At 43.1% G+C, this 24298-nt stretch overlaps 1 protein-coding gene across 2 annotated transcripts in view; it reads right to left on the bottom strand.

Moving 5' to 3' along the window:
* Window positions 1-24298, bottom strand: part of USP31 (ubiquitin specific peptidase 31) — a 100583-nt gene that overhangs the window by 17220 nt on the left and 59065 nt on the right. The window contains exon 16 of one of the 2 annotated variants that reach the window (XM_047087099.1): window positions 11576-22670. The exons of the other annotated variant lie outside the window; for it this stretch is intronic. Coding sequence (XP_046943055.1) covers window positions 21100-22670 — 1571 coding nt within the window. The 3' untranslated portion in view covers window positions 11576-21099. Of the gene's footprint in view, window positions 1-11575; window positions 22671-24298 lie in introns of those variants that run through there. 2 annotated transcript variants of the gene reach the window in all.

Raw genomic sequence — 24298 nt, 5'->3', positions numbered from 1 at the left:
TCGATTACTGTAGCTTTCTAGTAAGTTTTTAAGTCAGGAAGGGTGAGTTCTCCAACTTTGTCCTTCTCTTTAAAGATTTGCTTTGGCTATTTTGGGTTCCATAAATTCCCATATGAATTTTAGCATCAGCCTGTCAGTTTCTGCAAAGAAGCCAGCTGCGGTTTTGATAAAGATTTCATTGAATCTGTAGATCAATGGGAGAAGTGCTGCCATCTTAACAACATTGTCTTCCAATCCATGAGTCTGTTTATTTAAATCTTGTTTAATTTCTTTCAATAATGTTTTATAGTTTTAGTGTACAAGTTTTGAATCTCTTTTTTAGTTAAATGTAATTAGTATTTTATTTTTTGATGCTGTTGCAAATGCAATTGTTTTTTTAGGGGAGGGGTTAGGTTTATTAATTTATTTTGAGAGCGAGAGTGCATGAGTGGGGGGAATGCAGAGAGAAAGAATCCCAAGCAGGCTTAGCATTGTCTGTGCAGAGCCCAACGCAGGGCTCGAACTCAAGAACCATGAGATCATGACCTGAGCTGAAATCAAGTCGGATGCTTAACCACCTAAGCCACCCAGGTGGCCCAGAATTGTTTTCTTAATTTCATTTCCAGTTTGTTCATTACTAGTGTATAAAAATGCAATTGATTTTTGGATATTGATCTTGTATGCTGCAACCTCACGGAACTCATTTATTAGTTCTAATCATCTTTTAGTGGATTTAGTGGATTCTTTAGGATTTCTACAGACAAGACCATGTCATCTGCAATTAGAGATAATTTGACTTCTTCCTTCCAATCTGGATGCCTTTTATTCCATTTTCTAGCCTGACTGCCCTGGCTAGAACCTTCAGTACAATGTTGAATAGAAGTGGGGAGAGTAGACATCCTTCTTGAAAAGGATGAAAGGGAGAAAACACTTTCACCAGTAAGTATAATGTTAGCTGTGGAGTTTTCATAGATGTCCTTTTTCTATGAGATTGAGGAAATATACTTCTATTTCTAGTTTGTTGAGTATTTTTATAATGCAGAGATGTTAGCATCTATTGAAATGATCATGTGGCTTTTGTCCTTCATTCATATAGTATATTAAATTAATTGACTTTGGAATATTCAACCAACCTTGCATTGCTTGGATAAATCCCACTTGGCCACAGTGTGTAATCATTTATATACTAGTTTTTGTTGAGGATTTTTGCATCCATATTCATGAGGCACTAGTCCCTAGTTTCCTTTTCTTGTGATGTCTTTAGTTTGTTTGACTATCAGGGTAATATTAGCCTCATTGGATGAATTGCAAAGTGTTCCCTCCTCCTTTGCTTTTTGGAAAGGGCTGGTATTAATTCTTCTTTAAACGTTTGGTAGAATTAACCAATGACATCTAGGCCTGGGCTTTTCTTTGTGGATAATTTTAAAAATTTTACTAACTCAATCTCTTTACTTGTTCAGAGTCTATTCAGATGTTTTACTGTTTCTTGAGTCAGTTTTGGTACATTCTATCTTTCTAGGAATTTGTCCATTTTGCCTAAGTTGTCTAATTCACTGGCTACAGTGTTCATAGGATTCCCTCATAATCTTTTTTATTTCTGTAAGGTTGGTAGCAATATTGTAAGAAGGAAAAAACTCAGTTTCTCTTCCCAAACCTTTTACTACTATTCTCAATACTTCACATGTAACACCCAAATGAGGGAGAGTTTTCCCCACACCAAGTAATCCTCTAGTTCTCTGTGCATACCAGTGGGATGCCCTATAATTTCACAGCTCTGACACTGTCTACCTGGTGTTAGTACAGGCTGCAGAGGTTAAGGCTGTCCCTCGCCTCTACTTCAGATACCAAATGCACGTCCATTTTGTTACCTGTTCTTCTGGCCGACTGACTATAAATCAGAGGTTCCCACAACCCCCTCCGAAGGTCTGATAATTTGCTAGAGTGGCTCACACAATTCAGCAAACAGTTTATTTACTAGATAAACAGTTTATTACCAAAGGATACAACTCAGGAACAGCCAATGGGCAGAGATGGATCGGGCAAAGCTATGTAGGAAGAGGCAAGGAGCTTTCATGCCCTCTCCAAGCACATCATCCTCCCAGCACCTCTGTCTTCACCAACCAGCTTGGAAAGCTCTCCAAGCACCGTACTTTATTAATTTAAAAAAATTTTTTGAATGTTTATTTTTGAGAGAGAGAGAGAGCGTGAGCAGGAGAGGGGCGAAGGAGAGGGAGACACAGAATCTGAAGCAGATTCCAGGCTCCGAGCTGTTAGCACAAAGCCCAACACGGGGCTCCAACCCATGAACCGCAAGATCATGACCTGAGCTGAAGTAAGACACTTAACTGACTGAGCCACCCAGGCACCCCCAACCACTGTACTTTAATAAGGATTTTTATGGAGGCTTCATTAAGTAGGCATGATTGATTAAGCATTGGCCATTGGTAATTAACTCAACGCTCTCTGGTCTCCGAAAGTTGGAGGTGCGGCTGAAATTTCCAAATCTCTAAGCAAAGGTGGTTCCCCTAGCAACCAACAACCCACTCCTTCCTCAGGGGCTTTCCCAAAATCACTTCATTAAAGTAAACTCAGGTGTGGTTGAAGGGGCTTCTCATGAATAACAAAAGACACTCCTTTCACATCAGGAAATTCCAAAGGTTTTGGGAGCTCTGTGCCAGGAACCTGATGAAGACCAAATACATATTTCTTATAATCAATCATAACATCACAATGTCCTCTTTTTCATTCTTGATTTTAGTAATTTGAATCTTTTTTTCTTGATTAGTCTAACTAAAGATTTGCTAGTTTTGTTGACTCATTCAAAATACCAACTTTTGGTTTTGTTGATTTTTCTCCATTATTTCTCTAGTCTCCGTTTTACTAATTTCTGCTGTAACCTTTATTATTTCCTTCTGCTTGCTTTCGGTTTAGTTTGCTCTTCTTTTCCCCGAGTTTTAATATCTTTTTATACATAGAATTTATAAAAATCCACAAAACATCTCCAAGTGCAGAACTTTTTTTTTCCCCAATTAATCCTAAGCATAAATCAGGAAGTCTTTTTGATATGAAAATTTAAGTATTCAGGTCAAGCAAATTTTCTTCTTTTCTTTGATTATTTCTTCCCCTCCATCTACTTCATTATGTATTTCTGGAACTCCTTTTACATAAGTATTGAATAATTTGATCTAGTTTCATATCTTGGATTTTATGATTTTTGTCCTTTTTAACCAAATTCTAGAGGAATCTGTTGATAAAGCCTTTTAATTTATTCATCTGATGATGCTATCCCATTTTTTAAAAAATCATGCTTTCTATCTCCAAAATTCCTTTTGCCTCTCTGATGATACCTTTCCATAGGACCCTGCTTGTGTTTCCATTATCCCTCCCCCAGAATCTCAGAGCAGCCCAGGGCTTCACCGTGTGGTCCCTGCTCTGAGTCCTGAGGATACTCCCCCTCTTGCACTCTGAGGAATTCCTGCACGTGTCCAGAGACTTTTCTCAGAAATAGGTGAAGGTAGTTCAATGCCAGGAGCTGAAAGTGAGCTTTGTAACTCCTCATGTTGATGGACTGTGAGACCAAAAGGAGAAGTAAAATTCTATCTTGTTTGATCATTAGATTGTCTCACTGACCTCAGTTGCAGAAAGTTGAGGTAAACACTCCCCTTGGTTTATGGCATATTATCATATTCAGTCTGTGAAAAGCCTTCTTTCATAAATGATTGAAAGTTCCTTCTCTTATTTATGCATTTAGTTATTCCCCTCGCCTCCACAATAACCCCTTCCCCAAGGGGCTACCTGGCAGGTACTGATCACACACAACAAGGTCCCCCCTCCACCCCTACAGGCTGTGAATGCAGGCTCCAGGCAGCACTGAAGGACCCACCCACACACACCCTCCTAGATCTCAGGACTTGTCCCTTGGATCATCCTGTATTCCCTGGCCCTTTTCTCTATCCTCTCACTGATTCCACAGATGTTATGGGGTTTAGGGAGGTTGGAAGTGGGGGAATCCTTCCATCGCTTTTGGCAATACCTTCTCAAGGTCACGGGTTTTGGGGAGTACAACCCTACCCCCACACTGAGCTCTCCTCTCTCGCTGTCTTGACGTCTCAAGTGTGAAGGGACGATACTTTTATTTGTAGGAGTGGTATAGAGCTTTCCCTTTGGTTTAAGCCAGGACACTTCAGAAAGATACTGGAAGAGAGAAAGAGTCAGACACACAGCTTTAAATTGTTATCTGTTCTGTAAAAATCCTTTTCTCCAGCTTATTCCTTTGCTTGCCTTATGAGAGGAAAAGTCTAAATCACAAAAACCAAAATGACACTAGATTTCTCTTCATTTCCAGGGGAAAAAAAGCCACTCATGGGTGACATTGCTCTCATTCTTCTGATAGACCTGAGCAAAGTAGAAAAATACAAATGTTTCTCTATGAATAATGCGAATCCAATGAAGTTATTCAGTTAATGCTTTCTTCCCACTTGACTGCAAGCTGCATGGAAGCAAAGAGCACATTGGGTTTGCTCAACACTCTGTCCCAGTGACTGGCACACTGTGGCTGATGCACAGTAGGTGTTCAATAAATATGTGTTGAATGAATGAACAAATCTTCAAAGGCTAGGTCGCCAAATGGAATCTACAGAGAAAATGAAAGCCTCCATCAGGGCCATATTTTGATCCAAGAAACAGGGCACAGGGTCTGACCTCAGATCATTGCTTCCTAACGGCAGGGAGACAAGGGGGTCAAGGAATAACATCCCCTGGCCCTGGCAGGATTTGGACACGACCCGAGAACCTGAGGCAGCTGAGAGCCAACCTGAGGGTGAAACAGGAGCCAAAGGGGTGTGTGAAAATCACAACTGTGATACATGCTGTCAATCAGAGGTGTGTGGAACTAAAGAAGCGTTTGGTGGTGATGCTGGAGAGGACGGACTTGGCCACAAGGAAGACTTTTGTGGTACTCGAGAGGAGACGAACACAGATCACCGAGGTGGCAAAGACATGGGAAGATCCTCCCACACTTTCCTTCTTCTTCTCCCCTCCTTTCTACTCTTCCCCTTCCTCTTCCTAGAATTCTGGTGTGTGCCAAAGTTGGTGCCAAAGGAATCATACGCTAGTTAGAGTGGAGGCTATGCCACTGAAACAAACACTTAACAATGAGGTGACTTCAATAAAATAACAGGCTTTTCTTCTCTCTCACACCGTAGTCTAGAGCCGCTGGACGGCACTGCCTTCCCTCACGGGTGTCTTCGGTTCTGCTGCAGGAGCCACCATTTCCCAGCCGACAGGAAGGGGAAAGAGAGGAGCAGGAGGTCAGCCTGCTTCCTTTTAAAAGATGTGATCCAAAAGTTGCATGTATCCCGTCCTCTTACACCCTCCTGGCCAGAATTTAGTCAGAGGACCACACCTATCTACAGGCAGGCTGGGAAATGCGGCCTCTCGCAGGGTGAAGAATAGAACCGAGGACAATTGCCAGTTTGTCTTGCAGAGAACATGTACATTAACTCAGGGAAATAAACTCACTTCTCAACGCCTCCTAACACTTGCCTAAGTGTTGGCACAAGTTTCTATTTCACGGGCTAGAGCAGGAGACCTGACGGCCCAGCTAGCCCCAAACCACAGTGAACGATCTACCTCAGAGTTTGTCCAAACTCCAGACATTTTGGAACCACCTTCACAATTTTTGCCTTATCTGTCATCCTGTACAAAATCATGTCATAGCCCTTAGGGCAGAGGTGCACACACCTTCCTCCTGCAGATTCTCTGGACTCACTCATCACCTCCTCACTAGTTCAACAGGTGAATGTGTTGTAGGGAGCCACAAAAACACACTGCTACCCAGGGTTCACCTCAGATCAATCAGAATCTCTACGTGAGGCTTTCAGACTTCAGGAATGCTTTTTTAAAAACTCCCTAGGGGATTCTAATGTGCAATGAGGAAAGAGATCCAGTGTTTGAAGATTATTACTAAATTTCCACAGAGGGCAGGAAAGCTTCGTTCCTTTCTCCTTCGTAAGAAGACAGTGCCATGCTCACCCCCAGCTGGGGTCAGAGTGCTTCATCTAATAACCCTAAAATCACATTTATACTCATGCTTGGTGGGGAAGTGAGGCGAGAGGGATTTCTTTTTTCTTTTTTTTTTTTTTTTTTTTTGGTGGGCCAACCAGACAGAAGAGGATGTACATTTTCCCAAGGCCATTCAACAAATCAACAAGCTCCTAATGCTCGCTCCACAGCTCCAGCCACATGACCTTTTTGCTGTGGCTCAAGGCTAGGTCAGGGAGTTCCATGCCCTTCCCTGACCACTCACCTTGGATGAAGGTCAGGGAAATAATCATCACTAACCCAATTAACACCAAGCACCAGACTTCTTTCTAGGTATATATGTGACACCAAGACACAAAAAATGTTTTAAAATGTACCCAAGGCCTCAAAGTTTTAGGAAGCGGTAAAGCTGGGACTTGAACCCAGGCAGTCTGGCTCCAGAATCCATGATTTCAAAACTGCTCCATTAGACCATCCCTACTGCAGGAAGGAGGTGGCTCTTCCCACCACTATGACCACAGGTCAGAAAGAAGCCAGCGTGAGATTCGGAGTGGGCCACCATCTGTGGAGCATCTACACATGCAGGAAAACATCCATCTCTCTCACGCAGGTTCGGAGGCATCACACATTCGAACCTCCCCTCCCTGTCCTCTTGCACACCTGTCCCCCACGTAATCCCACCCTGGAGTCTGTCTAACATGTCTCCGCCCTAGCCTGCTTTCTGAGAATCCTCTGGGGGGCTGCCTTCTTTCTGCTTCCGTGAGCCCAGGGGGGCTCAGCAAAGACTGGGAAACTGGTCACCCAGCTCTGACCACAGCTACTTCTGCTCCCATGAGGGTGAGAAGGAGACAGCACATGCCAGACACACGGCCTGAGCTACTGCGTAGAGACTGGCTTTCTGTCCTCAGCTTGCAGGGAGGATCTGGCTGCTGAAGCCCCATTAGCCCGACCCCACAGGCTTAGGAGAAGGCGTTCAGGGAACATGAGAGTGGTTGTTAAGTAGAAAGTGCCACACATGTCGCCCCTTTGTTATTTCCTTTCTGCACTGTCACTCTGACAAGCTCTGCCTGACACAGGGGCATTAATTTTTCATGCCACCCTGCCACAGACACACAGATTTGTTTGGAGCGATGATAAATGAAATGCAAATGTGGCTGGGAGCCCAGTGCCGAGATGCCGAGACTACGGGTCACATCGTGCTCCCGCCTCATCCTCCTGTCCCCAGGACACCTCCAGCCGCTGCTTTACATTTGCTACATCCAGTAGCTCCGCGGAGCAAAAGGTGACTGCTGAGGAGAGGGAATACAATATTCTTGGCGGGTAGCAGGAAAGTTGATTAAGAAAAATCCACTCCCTCAATACAGTTTCTGATCTCGTGTTTATCTTCATTTGAACCATCCTGGGTAGATGTGTTTTAATTGCAAGCCACTTCCATTCCTTTTCCAGAAGCAGGCAGGGCATAAATTATAAAATAAATAAATGATTAAGAAACATCTAATTATTGTTATTAGTTTCTTACTTGAAGGTGCTTCCAAGCTGCTTCTTATTAAAGTCATTCATCAAGGAGCCACCGTGCCCTTTCTGGAGGCGCTGCTCCCAGGACCGGTGCAGGACTCACTGCCTCCCGCAGCATGCGGTGCTTAATAAACACGGAGAATATTGATGGCCGTGAATTCCTCCCTCAGCCGAAACTCCAGCATGATGGATCGATGCTTCCTGAATATGGCGGATATTTCTCCGGCCATTCATCAGCCCTACCACAAATACAGGTGTCAGCCTGAGCAGACGTCAGCCTCTAACTGCGTCCTCCAGAGCACACGCACAGAGAAAAGCCCGCATTTCCCACACAGGGACCTCATCAATTTTGCATGTGCTGCAGTCCCTTGACTTATTAAATATTTATAACAATGTCATTATTTACCAAACAAGCTACCAGGCTGCGCCCAAGGCCCCCAGAGCCAGACGCCTGAGTGTTAGGGGCAGGGACCTCCTTTCAGTGTCCCTTTGCCTCCGGAGAGCCTTTTGAGTAGAGGGAGGTGGAACAGCAGACAGGTTTCTCTGTCCTCCCTCAAAAGTGCATCTGTAAGGTCTCTCCAGGCTTTTGAGAGGGAACAGGGCCAGAGATGCATCATCCTGCTGGAGACGAAGGCACAAGAAAGCTAAGGATGTTGCAAAGCTGGGAATTCCCCAAACAGAGACCCGCATTTGTCATTCTGCCATCCTGCCAAGATGTCCTCACTGTCACCCTGATTCACTCTCTAAGTCACTCTCTGATTCCACAAGCGAGAGCTCTAATGCCTCCAGGTAAATGGCTGATTATGTCTCCAGGCAAGAGACAAAGAACCTCATTCATTCCACAAATATTTACTAAGATTTCCAAAGATTCTGTTGCAAGGCATTGCCTCCGGGGCTGGGCTGCCTCCCCACACTCACTCCCCCAGGCCTCTTCTCTGCCAGAGCCCACCCATGTACCCTCTCAAACACTGGCGAGAAATGTCAGACACCTCCTTCAATTTTCCTGCAACTTGGTCATAGGCAGGTAACCAAGATCCTAGTCAACAGAAGGAAAGGATTTTTAGAGGGGCCTGGGAATGGTCTCTGGGAAACATTCTTACTGGTCAAGAGACCTAGGTAGAGAGAGGTCCCACCTTCTTTAACTGGATGTTGTCTAGCCTCTGCTTGACAAGTTTATGCTTATTAAAGGCCAGATCTGGGGATGAAGGCCACCACGCTGAGAATGGCAGACGGCACAAGAACCCTGGTCCTTTATGACACCAATGAGGTGTTGATCCAACCCCCTGTACTTGCCCTGCTTAGGGACTTCTTATGAAATTGGGTTTTTAAAATGCCTTTCTTTTGCCATTAGAACATCACAGTAATAAAAATTGTCGCAGGCAAGATCCACTGACAGATGCTAAAGTTTGGAGAGTTGGCCAAAGTCTGAGGAGATAGTTGCCTGGTTTACTAGTATCTCTCCCAAGACATTTATTAAGTACACAGGGAAAATTAGTAATTTTACAGTGGAGAAACCTGAAAACATCACCTTGACCAAGTGACCAAAGTTCTGATATCGCCGGTAATGACTCATCAATATCAAGTACTCCCTACGATGCACCGAGAAGGGCATATTTCTTTTGTGACATTCTTGCCAAAAAAGCCCCGCAAAGCCTCAATCTAATTGTGACTATGCACAATAGAAATCCAAATGCAGGGCCAGTCTACATAGCTGGCCAGTTCTCTTCAAAATTGTCAAGGTCATAAAAGACTAAGAGCTGTCACAGATCAGAGGAACCAAGGAGACATGACAATTAAGACCACTGTGGGACCTGAGACTGGACAGAAGTGGAAAAACTGGAGAAACCCAGATAAAGTCTGTAACTCAGTTAATTGTATTATACTAATGTTAATCTCTGGTTTAGAACACTGTACATGGTTACACATTATGCTAACAGTAGGTGAAGAGTATATAGGAATTCTTTGAACTTTTTTTTGCAACTTTTCTCTAAGTCTAAAATGATTACTTTATGGTTTCAAAAAAAAAAGAAAAAATTGAGCCAAGGAGGTTCCCTTAAATTCTGTTACCAAAAAGCAAAACTTCCTCACTTCCTGAATTTATATAATAAAAATTACTCAGAGATTACAAAGAAAAGGACTTTATACAATCTAGAAAGGATTCTCCTTCTAGTAACTGTATTGCTAAATGCGGTTCTGTATGTTGATTATTCAATTCCCTTACTATCATGTAAGGTATTGGGAGTAATAATGTGAAAAAAAAGAACGCAAGCTTTAATAGGCCCAATTCACCTCCAAGATCTACCACTCATTACCTGTGTGATCTATTTATTCCCTCTGAGCCTCAGTCTATACATGTGTAAAGTTGAAATAACGGAGCCTGTGAAAAACAAATAGGGTAATGAGATAAAGAGGGCAACACTGGATACAGGGGTCCAAGGAGGACTTCCTGAGCTCCACTAGGAGAAAAAAGGACTTGTATGAATGTCTGAAGGAAGAGCATTCCTGAGAGGAAATGGCAGGTGTGCCAAGACCCTGTGTTCAAGACATTAACAGGTGGCTTCTGTGCCTGGAAGTAAAGAAACAATGATATAAAATGGGGTTGGAGAAGCAGACAGATTTAGGACATAATTGTGGAAGTGGATCAGGACAGGGCTTGTGAATGGAGCTGATGTAAGGATGGGGGGCTGAGAGAAAAACCAGAGTCAAGGATGGATCACTGGTCTGGACTGAGCAGCTGGGGTGGATGGTAATGCCATTGACTGAGTCCTAGGATGGGATGGGAAGAGGGATCCAAAGCAACATTTAAAGAGATAATGGCTAAAAAGTTTCCAAGTCTGATTCACAAAGTACAGTATAAAAACAAATTTAAAAATGAAACTAATGAAAAACAAAGAGAAGCATCTTCAAAGCATTTAGGAGAAAAACAAACAACACACCTTCAAAGGAACAAACATGACATTAATAACTGATCTATCAACAGAAATAATAACAGCAGAATACCACAGAATGAAAAGGAAAGAACTGCCAACCTAGAATTCTATTCCCAGTGAAAATACCTTCCAAAAAGTAGAGGCAAAATAAAGACATTGCCAATCAAACAGAAAATAAGAGAGTGCATCATTAGCACAGGTTGGGGGGGGGGGAGAAAGAAACTAAAATGAATTCTTCAAGCAGAAGGAAAATGATTACAGGAAACACACTGAAATGCAGGAGGTGACAACCAGCAATGGAAAGTGAGCATGCTGGTACATCTAAATGAACACTGGCTTTTACGTTAGTAGCGACGTTAGTTACGGGAGTTATATATCTATTTATGTTAAATACACATGGAATTGGAATGCACAGTCACCAATAAAAAATGGTAGAAAGGGTAAAATGGAATCAAAGTGTTCTAAGACTCTGAAGGGTGAAAATTACAAAGCTTTCTCAGACTCTTATAAATCAGGAATGCATGCTGATATCACAAGGATAACCATTAAAAAAAGAAAGAGTAAAAGGATGAATAATAGCAGAGGCGAAAAACTGGAAATTAAAAAATGCTTGACTGATCTAAAAGGCAAGGAAGAAGAGAAAAAGATATAAAACAGGTGGGACAAACATCAAAAGAATAGTAAGATAGTAGATAAAATAAAATCCACTTATAATTAATGTAATGCATTAAATGTAAATAAACCAGTCATCCCAGTTAAGCCTCCCAATGATCATGTAGGCACTATCAGCCCCATTTTACAGGTGAAGAATTTGAGGCACAGAGAAGTTAAATAATCTGCCAAAAGCTGTCCAGCTAGGGAGTCATTCAAACCTAGCAGCCTGCCTCTGGGACCTGAGCACGTCACCCCCCTCCAAAAGCCCCCCCCCGGGCCCCCCTCCACCCAACACTGTTTTAGATCAGTGTTCCACAGACTGCACCCAGATTCCTGCAACAAGCTCCTAACCCAGGCTCGCTGATGCTACATCGTTGCCATGGTGACCGTGCTAAGGCACAAACTGGATCTCATCTTTCTCCTAAATTAAAAATTTCTCCTGAATTCTCATTTGCTTCACGACAAACGTAGTAGGTCAATAAAGGTCCTTCTAGATGAGGCCTCTGCCAGCCTCCCTTTCCCCTCCATCTACTGCTTCCTGCCTTTTTGCCCGACATTCCAGGAAAATTGGATTCCTGGGGTTTTTGGAAACTATAAGCAGTTTCCCCAGTCAACAATGTGTGAGCTTTGTTCCCATGACCCCTCCTCTGTAAAGCTCCCTTTAGGCTCAGTCCCTCTCTCCATCCCTATTGTTATTATAATGTAGGAATGGCACTTATTCCCTGAGGACTTTTTCAATGCCAGGCACTGTCCTGGACTCTATGGGGAATCTTCCTATTTAACCCTCACAACTCCATGACAAGGTACTGTTCTTCATCTTCCAGATAGGAAGGGGACTCAGAATGGTTAAGTGGATTACTCAAACAAATCCATTAATTTGGATACTCACTACTATATGCCTGGCACTCTGTCAGGTACCAGGAAAAGAGCAGTGAACAAAACAGGTAAGCAAGCCACAGAGCTGAGCATATATACATGCGTACAGACTCTATGTTGCATATATATTGCACATAGACTGCATACAGACTATATATTGCATATTTATTGTTTATAGACTGATGTAGCATATATACCATTGCATATAGACCAAATATTACAAATATACTGAATACATTTTATGTTGCAGATAGACTATATGTTGCATATGTACTGCAGATAGACTGATGTTGCATATATATTGTAGGCGATGTTGCAGATAGACTGCACTTAGACCTTGGTAGTTGGTGACAAGTTACATGAAGAAAATAAAGTAGGGAGGAGGGAGAGAACATGAAGCAGTTTGCAATGTCTTAAAACGGTGGTCAGGGAAGGCCTCACGGAGGTGACATCTCAGTAGAGCCATGAAAGAGATGAGATAGTCAGGGGGTCAAGTTGGTTACGGATAATTAACATTTCAGTGCTTACCCGCCACACCATTTACTCATTGCTCTTCTCTCAAGGCATCGCCATGTTCTCATCCCTCTTCCAGCCCACTTCCTGGAATTCTGCCTAGAAGGCTTGTCTCGGAGGTGCCCACAGGGCTCATTCCCTCAGCATTTGGGCACACAGGAAGCACTGCTAACTGAAGGAATCAGGACTTCATTTTGAGTGCCACAGTGAAGGGGCACTCTTCCCACCACAGCCTTGTATGGATTTGAAACCCCGGAGCTGGCGCCGCCCATCCTCAGCCACCCTGCACTATCTCCACAAGCGCCTTCCCTTCCCCACTCTCTGAAGGGATGACGAATCCAACACGGTCCCTGAGTCTTGGGAACTCGATCTGTATGCTGTGGGCCTCTGTGGATTCTTCCAAAGCAGAGGTGAAGTGCAGGAGAGCCTGGTTTCACTCACATCACCTTCTCACTTCAAGAAAAACTAAGCTGTTAGAAATACAAAGAGCAAGTCAAATTAACATCACATCTCTGAACGTTCATTAAGAAACGAGGTGCCAGGCCATCAGGCTATATGACATGATGCAAAAACCTATCACTCTGGGAGAGAGCCCTGGTCCTCTCTCCAAGTAGCAAGTGTTGACAGGGGATGAGAAACATGGCTAAGACCAGACCAAATCAAGACTGAATTCCAGAGGGTTCTAAATGAGATACACCCAACCCACCCAGAGAGAGGTGATCTCCCAGGTGACCTGGGTGGAGATGCCTGAGACCCAGGTCTACAAAAAGGAAAACCAAAACCTTCACTTGGGAGAATGCAGGAGCATGCCTCAGAAAGAGAAAAGGGACACTGAGGGTGGGGAACAGGCCTAAGCCACATCCTGCAGAGTTACAGTGGCCTAGAATCACTCCCTGGGCATACAGAAACATGCGGTCCAGGGCCCAGGGCTTTATATGCCTTTGGCTTTTCCCGGGAAGACTGACAGAGGACAGAAAGGTGTACAGGGAGATCTAATCATTCAAATTTTTAAAAATAATCTTCCAAATTCTATGGAGACAAAATGATCCTTAAATATCTGCAGAACTATTAAATCTATGTATTTCACGACATGCAAATACTTTCAGGCATAATGAAGCTTCCTGAATAATCAGTCAGTGTACTACATGGTTAAACTCTTTAGAGAACCTAAAGCAAAACTTTACTATTCAAAATTAGAGAGGTTTGTAAGTGCTGCACCTCGGTTTTAGGGCATGTGGTTCACACGTGTCCTGGATTAGGAAAGGTTTCCCTGCCCTAACCCTAAATCATCATGCTGTGCTTTAGAAAACAAGATCTCCTCTATGACCTCCATTTAATAGTTTCCAGGAAAAATGATGGCTGGTGAGGTACTCATATAAACTGAAACCCCTGCTCACTGAAAATGCACTCAATTCATAATGAATAAGCATTTCAACAGTCAGGCATAGAACACACACGCACTAGACTTTTAAATTCCATTTCATGATGGTGATCTTTGGTGCCCCCAAGTGGTCATAAGTAATGTGACATCCTCAACAGGGAGTCCTGTCCTAAGGGGAGGTAAAGACCGTGGAGAACATTTTATCAGAACAAGACAGTTAAAAAGGAGGTTATCCGGGCACAAGAGAGGGCACAGAAAAGAATGGCTCCTTCACTGGAATTAAGCCAGACTGCGAGTTCTTGCTCGGCCCCATGGCCGAGGACAATCTGCCTCTTGGAAAAGTGGGAATAATAATCCCCAACTGTGAAAATTAAATTAAGCATAGATGTGATTTTTTTGTTTTAAAATTTTACATATAGAGTATCTATATCCTTCTGTTAACTTGCTTTTTTTCATTTAACACTACGGTTCTAAAGAGTTTTGTAGAGATCAGTGTGGTACAAAGATAATTTCTGCTTAATTTTCAAGGCTAGTCAATACCAAAAAGATACATGTTGGTAAGGGGGAGAAAGAGGAATATGGCTTAAAGAGGGCATCATGTAATAAATTTATTATATTGTTACATTTTCCACTTTTCTCTTAATTCCAACTGTATACTATATAATCAACTGCTGTTCCAGAAATAAAACGTTTTAAACATAAAAATATAAATTTTGCTTTTTAAAAGTGCATACACCTGGAATAATAAAACATACAAATAAATAACAGAAGTCAGTGACACATCTCATGCACTTGTTCTAAAATAATTTAAAATGACACACTTTTCTTCGGCCTCAAGGAAAGACATCCTGCCTTCCATTATTACCGTACAACAAAACAAGAAAATCATACAGGAATCACTACGAATGGTGCATGAACAATACCAAAGCATTGCGTGTACAGTGACAGGACATGCAGCTTGTGAGACAACTACACAAATTCCAGTGTGACACTGAGGAGTTCAATGAAGAAACGATTTTGGTAATGGGGCTTGAATTCGATTTTAACCAGTGGTGAGAGGCACAGTTGGTGAGCAAACCGATAGGGAACATAAACACATATCCGAAAGGCCTACAGAAGAGAACCTGAGCTTCAGAAAACACTGGATCTGCCTTCCCCTTTGATGTCATGACACCACACCACTTAGAATAGCACCTAGGAAACCATACTGCCTTTTCACCGTCGCGATAGGGAACTCTGCTTCAAGGGGCTTTTCTAAAGGATGATTTCCAATTTGGATTTCTACTTAGATCTTCACTCCTTGAAATGTTGAAAACACCAGGTAAATTGTGTGTTTTGTTTTTTTTTTTTTTTGGTAGGCAGCATAATGCTCAATAGGATGAAACCACCTGAAAAAGCATAGCAGACTACTTTGAAGATGTTGTAAGTGCAGCTCACCACAGATCAAAAGTAAATTTCATTTGCCTCCATAGGTAACATTATTGCCACATTTTTAGATGAGTATTATTTGATTTGTTTTTTAATTACAAGAATAAATACTGGGGGTTACTAAAAAAAAAAAAAAGACTCCAAACAAAATGCTTTACAGTCATTTTAAAAGTAAAATCACTTCTGAAACTACCCTGTGGAGAAGTAGAGAATGAGCTAACTAGGAAACTAGGTGGCAGCCTGGAGTCGGCTATTTGTAATTACTACAGAAACAATTGTTCCATCAAAATCAGGACAGGTTCTCCAAGCCACTGAAGGCTTCGCTTCAGCATTTTTATCTCAGGATGACTTAACTACTCCCCTGTGGGTCTGGTCCTGTGGCGGCATCCAGGGAAAAGGCTCTGGGAAAGATGCACACCCCACAGGGAACTCTGTCTCATCTAGCAAACTAAAGACCACCAAATCCCACCAGAGTGGCAAAAGTGCTGGGCTGCTCACAAAATGCTCCAAGCTCCCAAACAGGGCCTCAAATCAGAAAGGCTCCCTTATTTCAAACAGGATGTTAATATCAGTAATTCTCAATCTTTTTTTCCTTTCTTCTCCAACAAAACAGAGGAGTCTGAGTCACTCCTGAGTGCTTCACATGGCAGTGATTCTCACCATAGGGATGGTGTAAGCACAGTGGTTCTCAGTTCTGACTACACATCAGAAACCCCCAAGAGCTTTAAAATGTACGGCAATTTCTGGGACCTGCCCCTATACTAATTAGATCAAAAGCTTGGGAGTGGGACCCAAGCATTTTTAAAAGTTCTCTAGATGATTCTAGTGAATGCTGGGTATCAGAATCTCAGACAAGTCATTCAGAAGAGGCTTAACAGAGTCTTGGGGAAAGTACACGTATGAGACTCAAAAAGCCTCCCGAGCCTGCAATGGATCTCCCTTCCCTCCAAAACTGGGAAACACTAGTTTTTAAATGAATGTGAGATGGATCTAGAACCTAATCCACTGTAGACTGCTACCATAAGTTCCATGAGCTTATTCTTATTGTGACCAGTGGCTGCAAAGCTCCACAGCTTTCCAAAACAGCTCTAAGTCTCTACAAAAGCATTTTAAAATTGTTAGCACTATTAGAAGCCACATTCTCTCCTTGTGACCACAATAGAACCCTAGAGGATATAAAAAATTAAAATCTATAGAAAATGGCAGGTTATTTTTAGAACAAAATACTTTAGGAAAGTCTTCAGGCTAAATACAGTATATAAACCCGTGTGTGTTCAACATATCCAATTCCACTCGTGCTTGCAAAATACTTATTTTCATACAATCTTGCCAACGATAAAAAAAAATCAGCAAAGAGAAACATGTGCAAAGCAAAACAAGAAAACACATTCATGCTCTTCTCTATTGATGATTAAGCCACATGTAAAAAATTACAAATTCAAAAATAGAGCTCCATAATCCAAGAATCGCCTTTTTTAAAATTCACATTTAGTGTACCCCACATTTTGTATTCGTTGTTTGCATAGGTGGTAAGAACATGCTTTCTGGGTTAGATGGAGGCCATGCAAAATTGTTTTCATTACTTGGGGTGGAGGGTGCGGAAATGACCGGTCACGCTCAAATTGCAGCTGCAAAACAAACACTTTGAGAGTTGATCAAAAGGCAGTGTGAAACACTAAGTGTTCATTTAAATAAAAGCATAGGATTTCCCCCCAAAAGATGTAGTCAGGTTTAACAATTATGTACCCTTTATGAAAGTAAAGACGGACAGTCTGTGCAGGAACAGCTACTTTCTGTTTATGATATGGGCACTGTTTTGTCAGCAAGTTTTGCTCTTCTCAATTCCAAATAATACAAGTTCAACATGCCTCACAGAATATGTGTTTTATTGAAACTGTGCTTATGATTTGCATACTATCTCAAAAATCCAACCCAGAAACACTAATTATCATAGCATCCAATAATTCTAATAACCTACATAGGAAACAATAACGTCAGCTGTTCAGTAATTTGTCAGAATGAAATGTAACATCAGATGTCAATCTATTTTTAAAAACATGTTTATTTGAAATAAGTGAGCTTTGTTCACAGCTCTTCTCTGTTCCATTTTTCCTAAAGGCTGCCACTACTGCTTCCTTTACATACTGTTCCTACTTTTTAGCATGATAGCTATTTAGAGGGATGGCAATTTGTCCCCCACCCCCCAATCCCCACATCTATTTCAAACAAATGTGGATGACCAAATTCTAATGGTAAGTGATTCTGTAATGGATTTTCAACCACTAACTCGTAGAGACAGCTCAGTCTGAAAAAGTGGATGTAAGAGTAAAATGTCTCTGAAGATGAAGAAGGGCACTTTTGGTTTCCAGAACAGGAGAGACTTGCTCAAGAGGACCACAGGCCTTGGCCGGTTCACCAGAATCCACCTGATCTTTTTGTTCGGGGGACCATCACTCCATCTAGGGCCTCACCGGCATCCCCTGGTTCATCGGCTGTGTTCCCAGGGCTCCTCAGCTACAGCAAATTCCTGAAGCTTTCAGCTTGCCTTTATGAGCAAAGCAGGCCCTCAACGAATGTTTGCAGAATGAATGAATGAGAGAGGAAAGAATGATTGCAAGAGTTTAGGACAGCCTCACAGATAATTACAATGTTTTACCAGACCACAAATACGCCCACATCCATTTCTACTGGTCCAGCGAGGTATGACTTACTTTCAGTTAGGCTGCTTTTAGGATGGGAAAATACAAGGGCTGGGAGATGATCTTGAGATGACGTGAGCTTAGCAGTTTCTTTGTGCTTCCACGTTATATAAGAGATTACAAAGGCAAGGTGTAGGGCTGTCTTAAGGAATGGAATAGCCTCAGTGCACTGCATGTTTACAGGAAAAGAAATCAAAAATAAAGTTTTTTAAAAGCAAACAAACATTACAGAGTAACACTACTGTCAGGGATTATTCTGTGTCCACCAGGAAATGATTGCTCTAGTCAGGCCCACTCAGTTGTCAACCAGAAACCTAGGCCCACCATCCTCAACAGATGATTTTTAACCCCAAAGCAGATGTGCTTCTGTGCCAAATGCTACCAGGAAAATAAAAAGCAAAGCAAACACCAAGTCCCTAACCTACCAAACAACTGAATTGAACCAAGTAATAATTTTCCCATAAGATATTTCACACCTCAAAGAACACCTCCAAACTTCTGGGCAAATCTCCTTTTCTGTGTCTTAAAGGTTATACCTAGTAGTTGGGGATGAGATTTTCATTGTTTACCAAGCACAGAAAGAATAGCTTAAAGTTACCTTGATAATACCACAGTATTTTTTCATTTAAATCTGGAAGAAGGACTAAACTCCATAGACATATAATTTACTGATACTGAAATTTTATTTCTAGATACCATAGAAAATTAAAGAAATTTGTAGAGGTGTTTTTTTGGAGTGTGTGTGTGTGTGTGCTTAAGACACTAGACATGATGGGAAATCCATTCCTGGAGGATACAAGAATAAAAATATTTGCCACGTGAAAATTAAACCAGATCCTATTAATGCTTAACTGATAACAGCCTCAGGAAAAGGTGTTATTAAAACCCTCTGTGCAGTCAAACTTTAATTCTAAGACTGTTTCAGAGCTTCAGGTAGGAGATTTCAAATGAGATTTACCTATTAAAAGAAAAAGGCTCAAATCAAACTCCTGCTACTGACGATCCCATTACTGGTGTGTACTTTCCAGGAAATAAAAGCAACACAGAAAAACCAGCGGTGGCAAAACATTCGCAGGGCTGTTGGTGTGCTGTTGGCAGCAATAACACCACTGCAGGCAGCCAGTCAGCAGCAGTTACACTACGACAGAGGAGAGGGATGCTGCTTTAGGAACCCACAGCCACCTGCGCAGTGAAACAGGGACACCTGGTGCAGGGGCGAGTACAGGACTGAGTGCACTGGGCAACAGGCTCACGTTCGATGAGATTCACAGAGCACAAGGTAACTTTCACAAGGCTGAGTATCTAAGTCTTAAATATTGCAAGGGTCTAAAATTCCAGCTACCCTCAACATAAAATGGCCTCCAGACTTGTAAGTTACCTGCTAATGCTCAAATAGCAGCAAAATAAAGTTAAGAAACCTACTGGAAATATTTCCCAAGAGGTATTTATGGGGAGAAAACAAAATAAAAGGCAGCACAGAATTCATAGCTGTGCATGTGTATGTGCTCTAATTACTTCACACACAGCAATACTGAAAAGGGAGATTATAAATGGATCTGTGCACCAAGAATTCAGGAAGAACTGGAAAGTTTATGATTTTTTTTAAAAGTTAATATTTAAAAGCATATAAACTTAGCATGCTGTATCTCATGGCAAAGTGACAAATGCTATTCAAAGAGAATCAGGACCATGGCTCTCCTGACATTAAAAAAAAAGAAAAATAGAAAAATGGAAAAAAAAAAAAAAAAAGGCTAAGAATTTCCAGGATACCTCCAGAAAGCCTGAAGAACTATGATCTTGCTTATCTGTGAGATTTCTGTGAGGTTCCCTTGTTTTCTCACTGACAATGCCAGACGGAACATGCTCCAATCCTGCTTGTGAGTTCTGGGTAAGAGATGAAATCTTAACCACTAAGAAAAAATAAATGACTTACTGAAAAGCAGTCTGTAACTTTGCCAGGCAGATCAGAAGCACACACATAATACTTTGTCACACATCACTCCAACACACCATCAACTGACTTTTGGCATCAGGCAACATCTTTCCTCTCCCCAAGGTATAAGAAACGTGGGCATGTGCACCCAGGGCAGCATGGAGCTGTTGGCTTCTAACACAAGGAACAAGCAACACCAGAGAAGGGAAATGGTACAAATTCATGCATCCGGTTCAGAATCCTTTTTTTTTTCCAGGCATCTTTCAAAGGTGTTAACTGCTCTACTACATTTCAAAATCCCAATGGCCTTAGCTAGCAAATTAGAAGGAAAACAAAATTAACTAGTGACTGGCTTTCTGGCTGTCCAACTTGCCACCCCTTAGGACATCTCCAAAGAACCAAGATAGCGTGTAGTACACACATCTTTGCAGTTATGAAGGACTTCATTTCTACCTCCAGAAACTTCTATCTGTGGCAGTTGGAGAAAGGACAGTCACCCACAGGCCACCTTCTTGGTTAACCCTCTTGCTGATGCGCATCCACCCTAGACTAGCTGAGTATATACCTGAGAAACATTAGTGTTAAAATATTGCCCTTCACAGAGACTGGTAGATGGGGCCAAAGTGCAGAAAGCAACAGTCTTCTCTCGGTTTGTTTGTTAGTGTCACAGTTTTTAGAGCTCCTGGTGCCACATGACAATCAGCTGTGAGGACAAATCCTGCTCAGATGAAACCCAAGTCAAATAACTGATCCCTCTACAGCACACACTAATGACAGCTTAACTGGTTCACAGGTTTCCAAACCCTAGTGTCCAACGAAAGTCATTAGAGTTCTCTAGAAAGAAATATGTACAATTGCTAAAGGGACCGCCCAGGGTCTCGTCTACAATGATTCCAGTTAGCTTGGTATCAATACTTTGCCTATGGCTGTTATTTGGTTCAATGGCAGAATAAGGCGACGCTTTTAACAATTTGCAGTTGAATTCTACACACACACATACACACACATAAACACACACGCACACACACTCGCACGTCAGGCACGTGACCTAAAACATATAAAACAAAAGCATAGAGGGCTTTGGTGGGGGGAAAGGGGTTCTAAATAAATAAACATCTTTACAGATAAAACACTTGGATTGCAGAAACATCACTGAGGTTTTTGAGAAGGCCGTGCAGAGGTTTGCATGCTAGAAGATAACTTTTTTGAGGATTTCTCAGCAGACTGCCTGCCACCAGGAGATGAGGGCACTCCAGAATCTAGCTGGGAAGACTTAGATTTGCGAGCAGACAGCAGGGAATGTTTAGCGGAAGCAGGGTCCTTGGAGACAAGCTGCTCTTTTCCAACTGCACTTGCATTTGGCTGCTGGGAACCTGCAGGCTGGTAGCCTTTCTCTGCCTTGTCATCCACGGCATTCTTACTGGCCAACTTGGCAGAGCTACTGCCGGCCTTCTTGGAGAGCAAGGTTGTTTTGCCAAGGTCAGTTGACCGCCGGGTTTCCTTCTGTCTCAAGGCTGACTTGAAGAAGGATAGCCCCTTGTCCTCTGACTTGCTGTCCCTCTTCAGACCAGCCTTCATGCTTGTATTGGGGGAGCGCAGACTGGCCATAGAGGAGCTCCTGACGTGCTTTCCGTCTCCTCGGCCCTCCCCCACCCTGGCTTGGCTCACCCGAGGGGAGTTGGGTTTGGAGCTGGAGGTGACACTGGCTCTGTCGGAAGCCAGGCTCTGTCTGGAGCCCTCTCTACTCAAGCTCCTGTCTGAAGTCCTGCTCTTCCCAGGAGGGAAGGGGCCCCTTGCAGCAGGGCCGGGGGCTTTTTTGGCAGATGCGGAGGAAGGAGTGTAGGCAAGGGAGGAAGAGGACTTCTGCCTCTGGGGCGAAGGAGAGGACACGGAGTCTTGGGATTTGGGGGAGGACTCCTTTCTAGGCTGGGCAGGGCCAGGGGAGGAATGCCGTCCACTGGCTCTGGAAGAAGAATCTGCTTTGCTTCGGGAGCGGGAGGGCTTTATAGAAACTTTTACAGGAACAGGAGAAGAAGGGGACGTACTTGAAAGAGATGATTCCTGGCTTGCCAAGACTGGTCTCCCCTTCCGCAAGCTTCTATCTGGCTCAGAAGCGCCTTTGGAGCTGGGAGAGCTCTTGGCTGTGCTCTCTGGTTTCTTTGCAAGGGAGCCTGGGTGGCTCGTGGGTTTCACCTCTTTGACTGGAGAGCTGTCTACAGAATCGCTCTGATCCACATAAGCAATCTGGTTATTATTATCAAAAGGATCGGAGATGGGGGGCACGCAATCCCCTTGTGCTAAGTTTTTGCTCTGTGTATCTAAAACACCGGAGTTCAATTTGTGGGTGTCTGATTCATCTCTGAACACGCCTTCCATGACAGCCAGAGGGGCCCGACCCACAGCCTTGTGCTCACGTCGGCCATGACTATCACTTGGTTCCTGGAAACTGCTAGAAAGGTTCCTCAAGCTGCCAAAGCAAGAGATGGAGACCTTATCATCCACCGCCTCCCCGATCTTCTCCAAGGTGGAGGCAGAGGTGTGGATCGGAGAGTCTCCTGAGAACCGGGAAGGAGAATTGGAGCGCATCTGCAGCTTAGCAGACAGGGACCAAGAAGGTCTAATGCAATTGTCGTTAACGGCCAAGGGGCTGGTGACAGAAGATCTGGATGACAAGCTCTGACGCTGGACGCTTCTCACGAATGGTCGAGTTGAGAAACCTCCTGAATGCAGCAGAGAGAACAGCATTAAGCTACACCGAAAACATGTCTGAGCAACACCTTAAGATACTGAAGATGGAAGGAAGGCAAGCCTGGTGGAATGACAGGAGCATGACCTTCAGGGCCAGCATGTCTGGGGTCAAGGAGCAGCCACACGACTGCAACTTCTCGGAGTTCAGTCCCCTATCTATAAAATAGGGACATTCCAACTCAGGGATCGGCAAACTATCGATCTTCTTTCTGTACGTCGGGGGTCAGGAGACCTCCCTTGGAAAGGCCCAGTTAACACTCTAGGTTTTGTGGGCCAACCACTCAACTCTGCCACTGCAGCACAAAAGCATCCAGAGAAGACACATAAACAAATGGGAGTGGCTGTGTTCCAATAAAACCTTATTTACAAATAAAGGCAGAGCTCATACTTGGCCCATAGGCTGTCGCTTGCTGATCCCTGCTCTAACTCACAGGACTACTGTAAGAACTAAATAAAATCCTGAAAGTCCTGTGCCCACCTGGCACTCCACACATGCACAGTAACTGTGAGCTACTGACCCAGCTAAGGACATCCAGAGCCCGAGCCCACAGAAGTGAAGTCTCTGCCCGAGATTACACAAAATTAGAGGCAGAGCTAATACCAGAAACACAAACCCTTGCCCCCAACTCAATGCCACATGCAGCTTGGCCTGTCATTATTGAGTATAACAGCAGATCGGTGGAAAAGAACAGAGACGATACACTCCTATCCTGACTTCAAACTTCTAGAGATGACAATCATAATTAGAACAATACACTCCTATCCTGAGTGATTTCAAACTTCCGAAGAAAATGTTCACAGTTAGAACTACATACTTCTATTCTGAGTGCCTTAAAACTTCCTTCCAAAGAAAAGATTCTAAATTAACTTCCATACACACTTGGTACTGTGGCTGCAGTATTTATAAAGCTCTGTCCAGATAAGATCCTCGGAGACAGGCTCTGTTCTGTGGGCACCCCCGGCACCACTGTGATGATGATGCTTAAGAGGATACTGATCTCACCAACTACACTGTCTAAAAACAGACCAGGGGCAAACCAGCTTACTGTTAAAACAACAGTGAATTCTAAGTTTAAAAAGCTGTGTTGAGAAAAACCTCTACCTGAAAAAGCAAAGACTCAGTGGTCGGATTTTCATAAAGTATCAGGAGCTTGTTAGCAATTCTGGCCCAGTACTCTTGTTATTTTACAAAGAAAAAGGCAACAAGCCAGAAAAGCAAGTGGGCCTGGAGCTACAATGAGGCAGACCTCCCTGGCCTGGCGGCCCCCGTCCACCCTCCTGCAGTTTTCCTTCACTTCATGGTCTCACAATTACCCATCACTAGATGCAGATTACAGCAACCGACATGCTGGCTGCAGGCTTGGGAGATGAGTCACTGTCCTCATTAGAGAAGCTGAGCTCACTCTCACCTCCTCCAGCCTCAATGCTAGGGCTGCCTGATCCTTCCCGCACCACCTGGGGTTCCTGTCAGAACTGAGGGCTGCCATTACTCAAGCGTAAGTGAAGGTAAAAAACAAAACAAAACAAAACAAAACAAAACAAAACAAAACAAAAACAAAAAAAACAAACCCAAAAACAAAAAAACAAAAAAACCCCATAG

The sequence above is a fragment of the Lynx rufus genome, unplaced genomic scaffold, assembly GCF_022079265.1.
Source record: "Lynx rufus isolate CCGP_SWC_20201006 ecotype Redwood Valley unplaced genomic scaffold, mLynRuf1.p SCAF_23, whole genome shotgun sequence".
Classification (NCBI taxonomy): domain Eukaryota; kingdom Metazoa; phylum Chordata; class Mammalia; order Carnivora; family Felidae; genus Lynx; species Lynx rufus.
The sequence above is the reverse complement of the archived record's forward strand: the minus strand, read 5'-3'. Positions and strand labels throughout refer to the sequence as shown.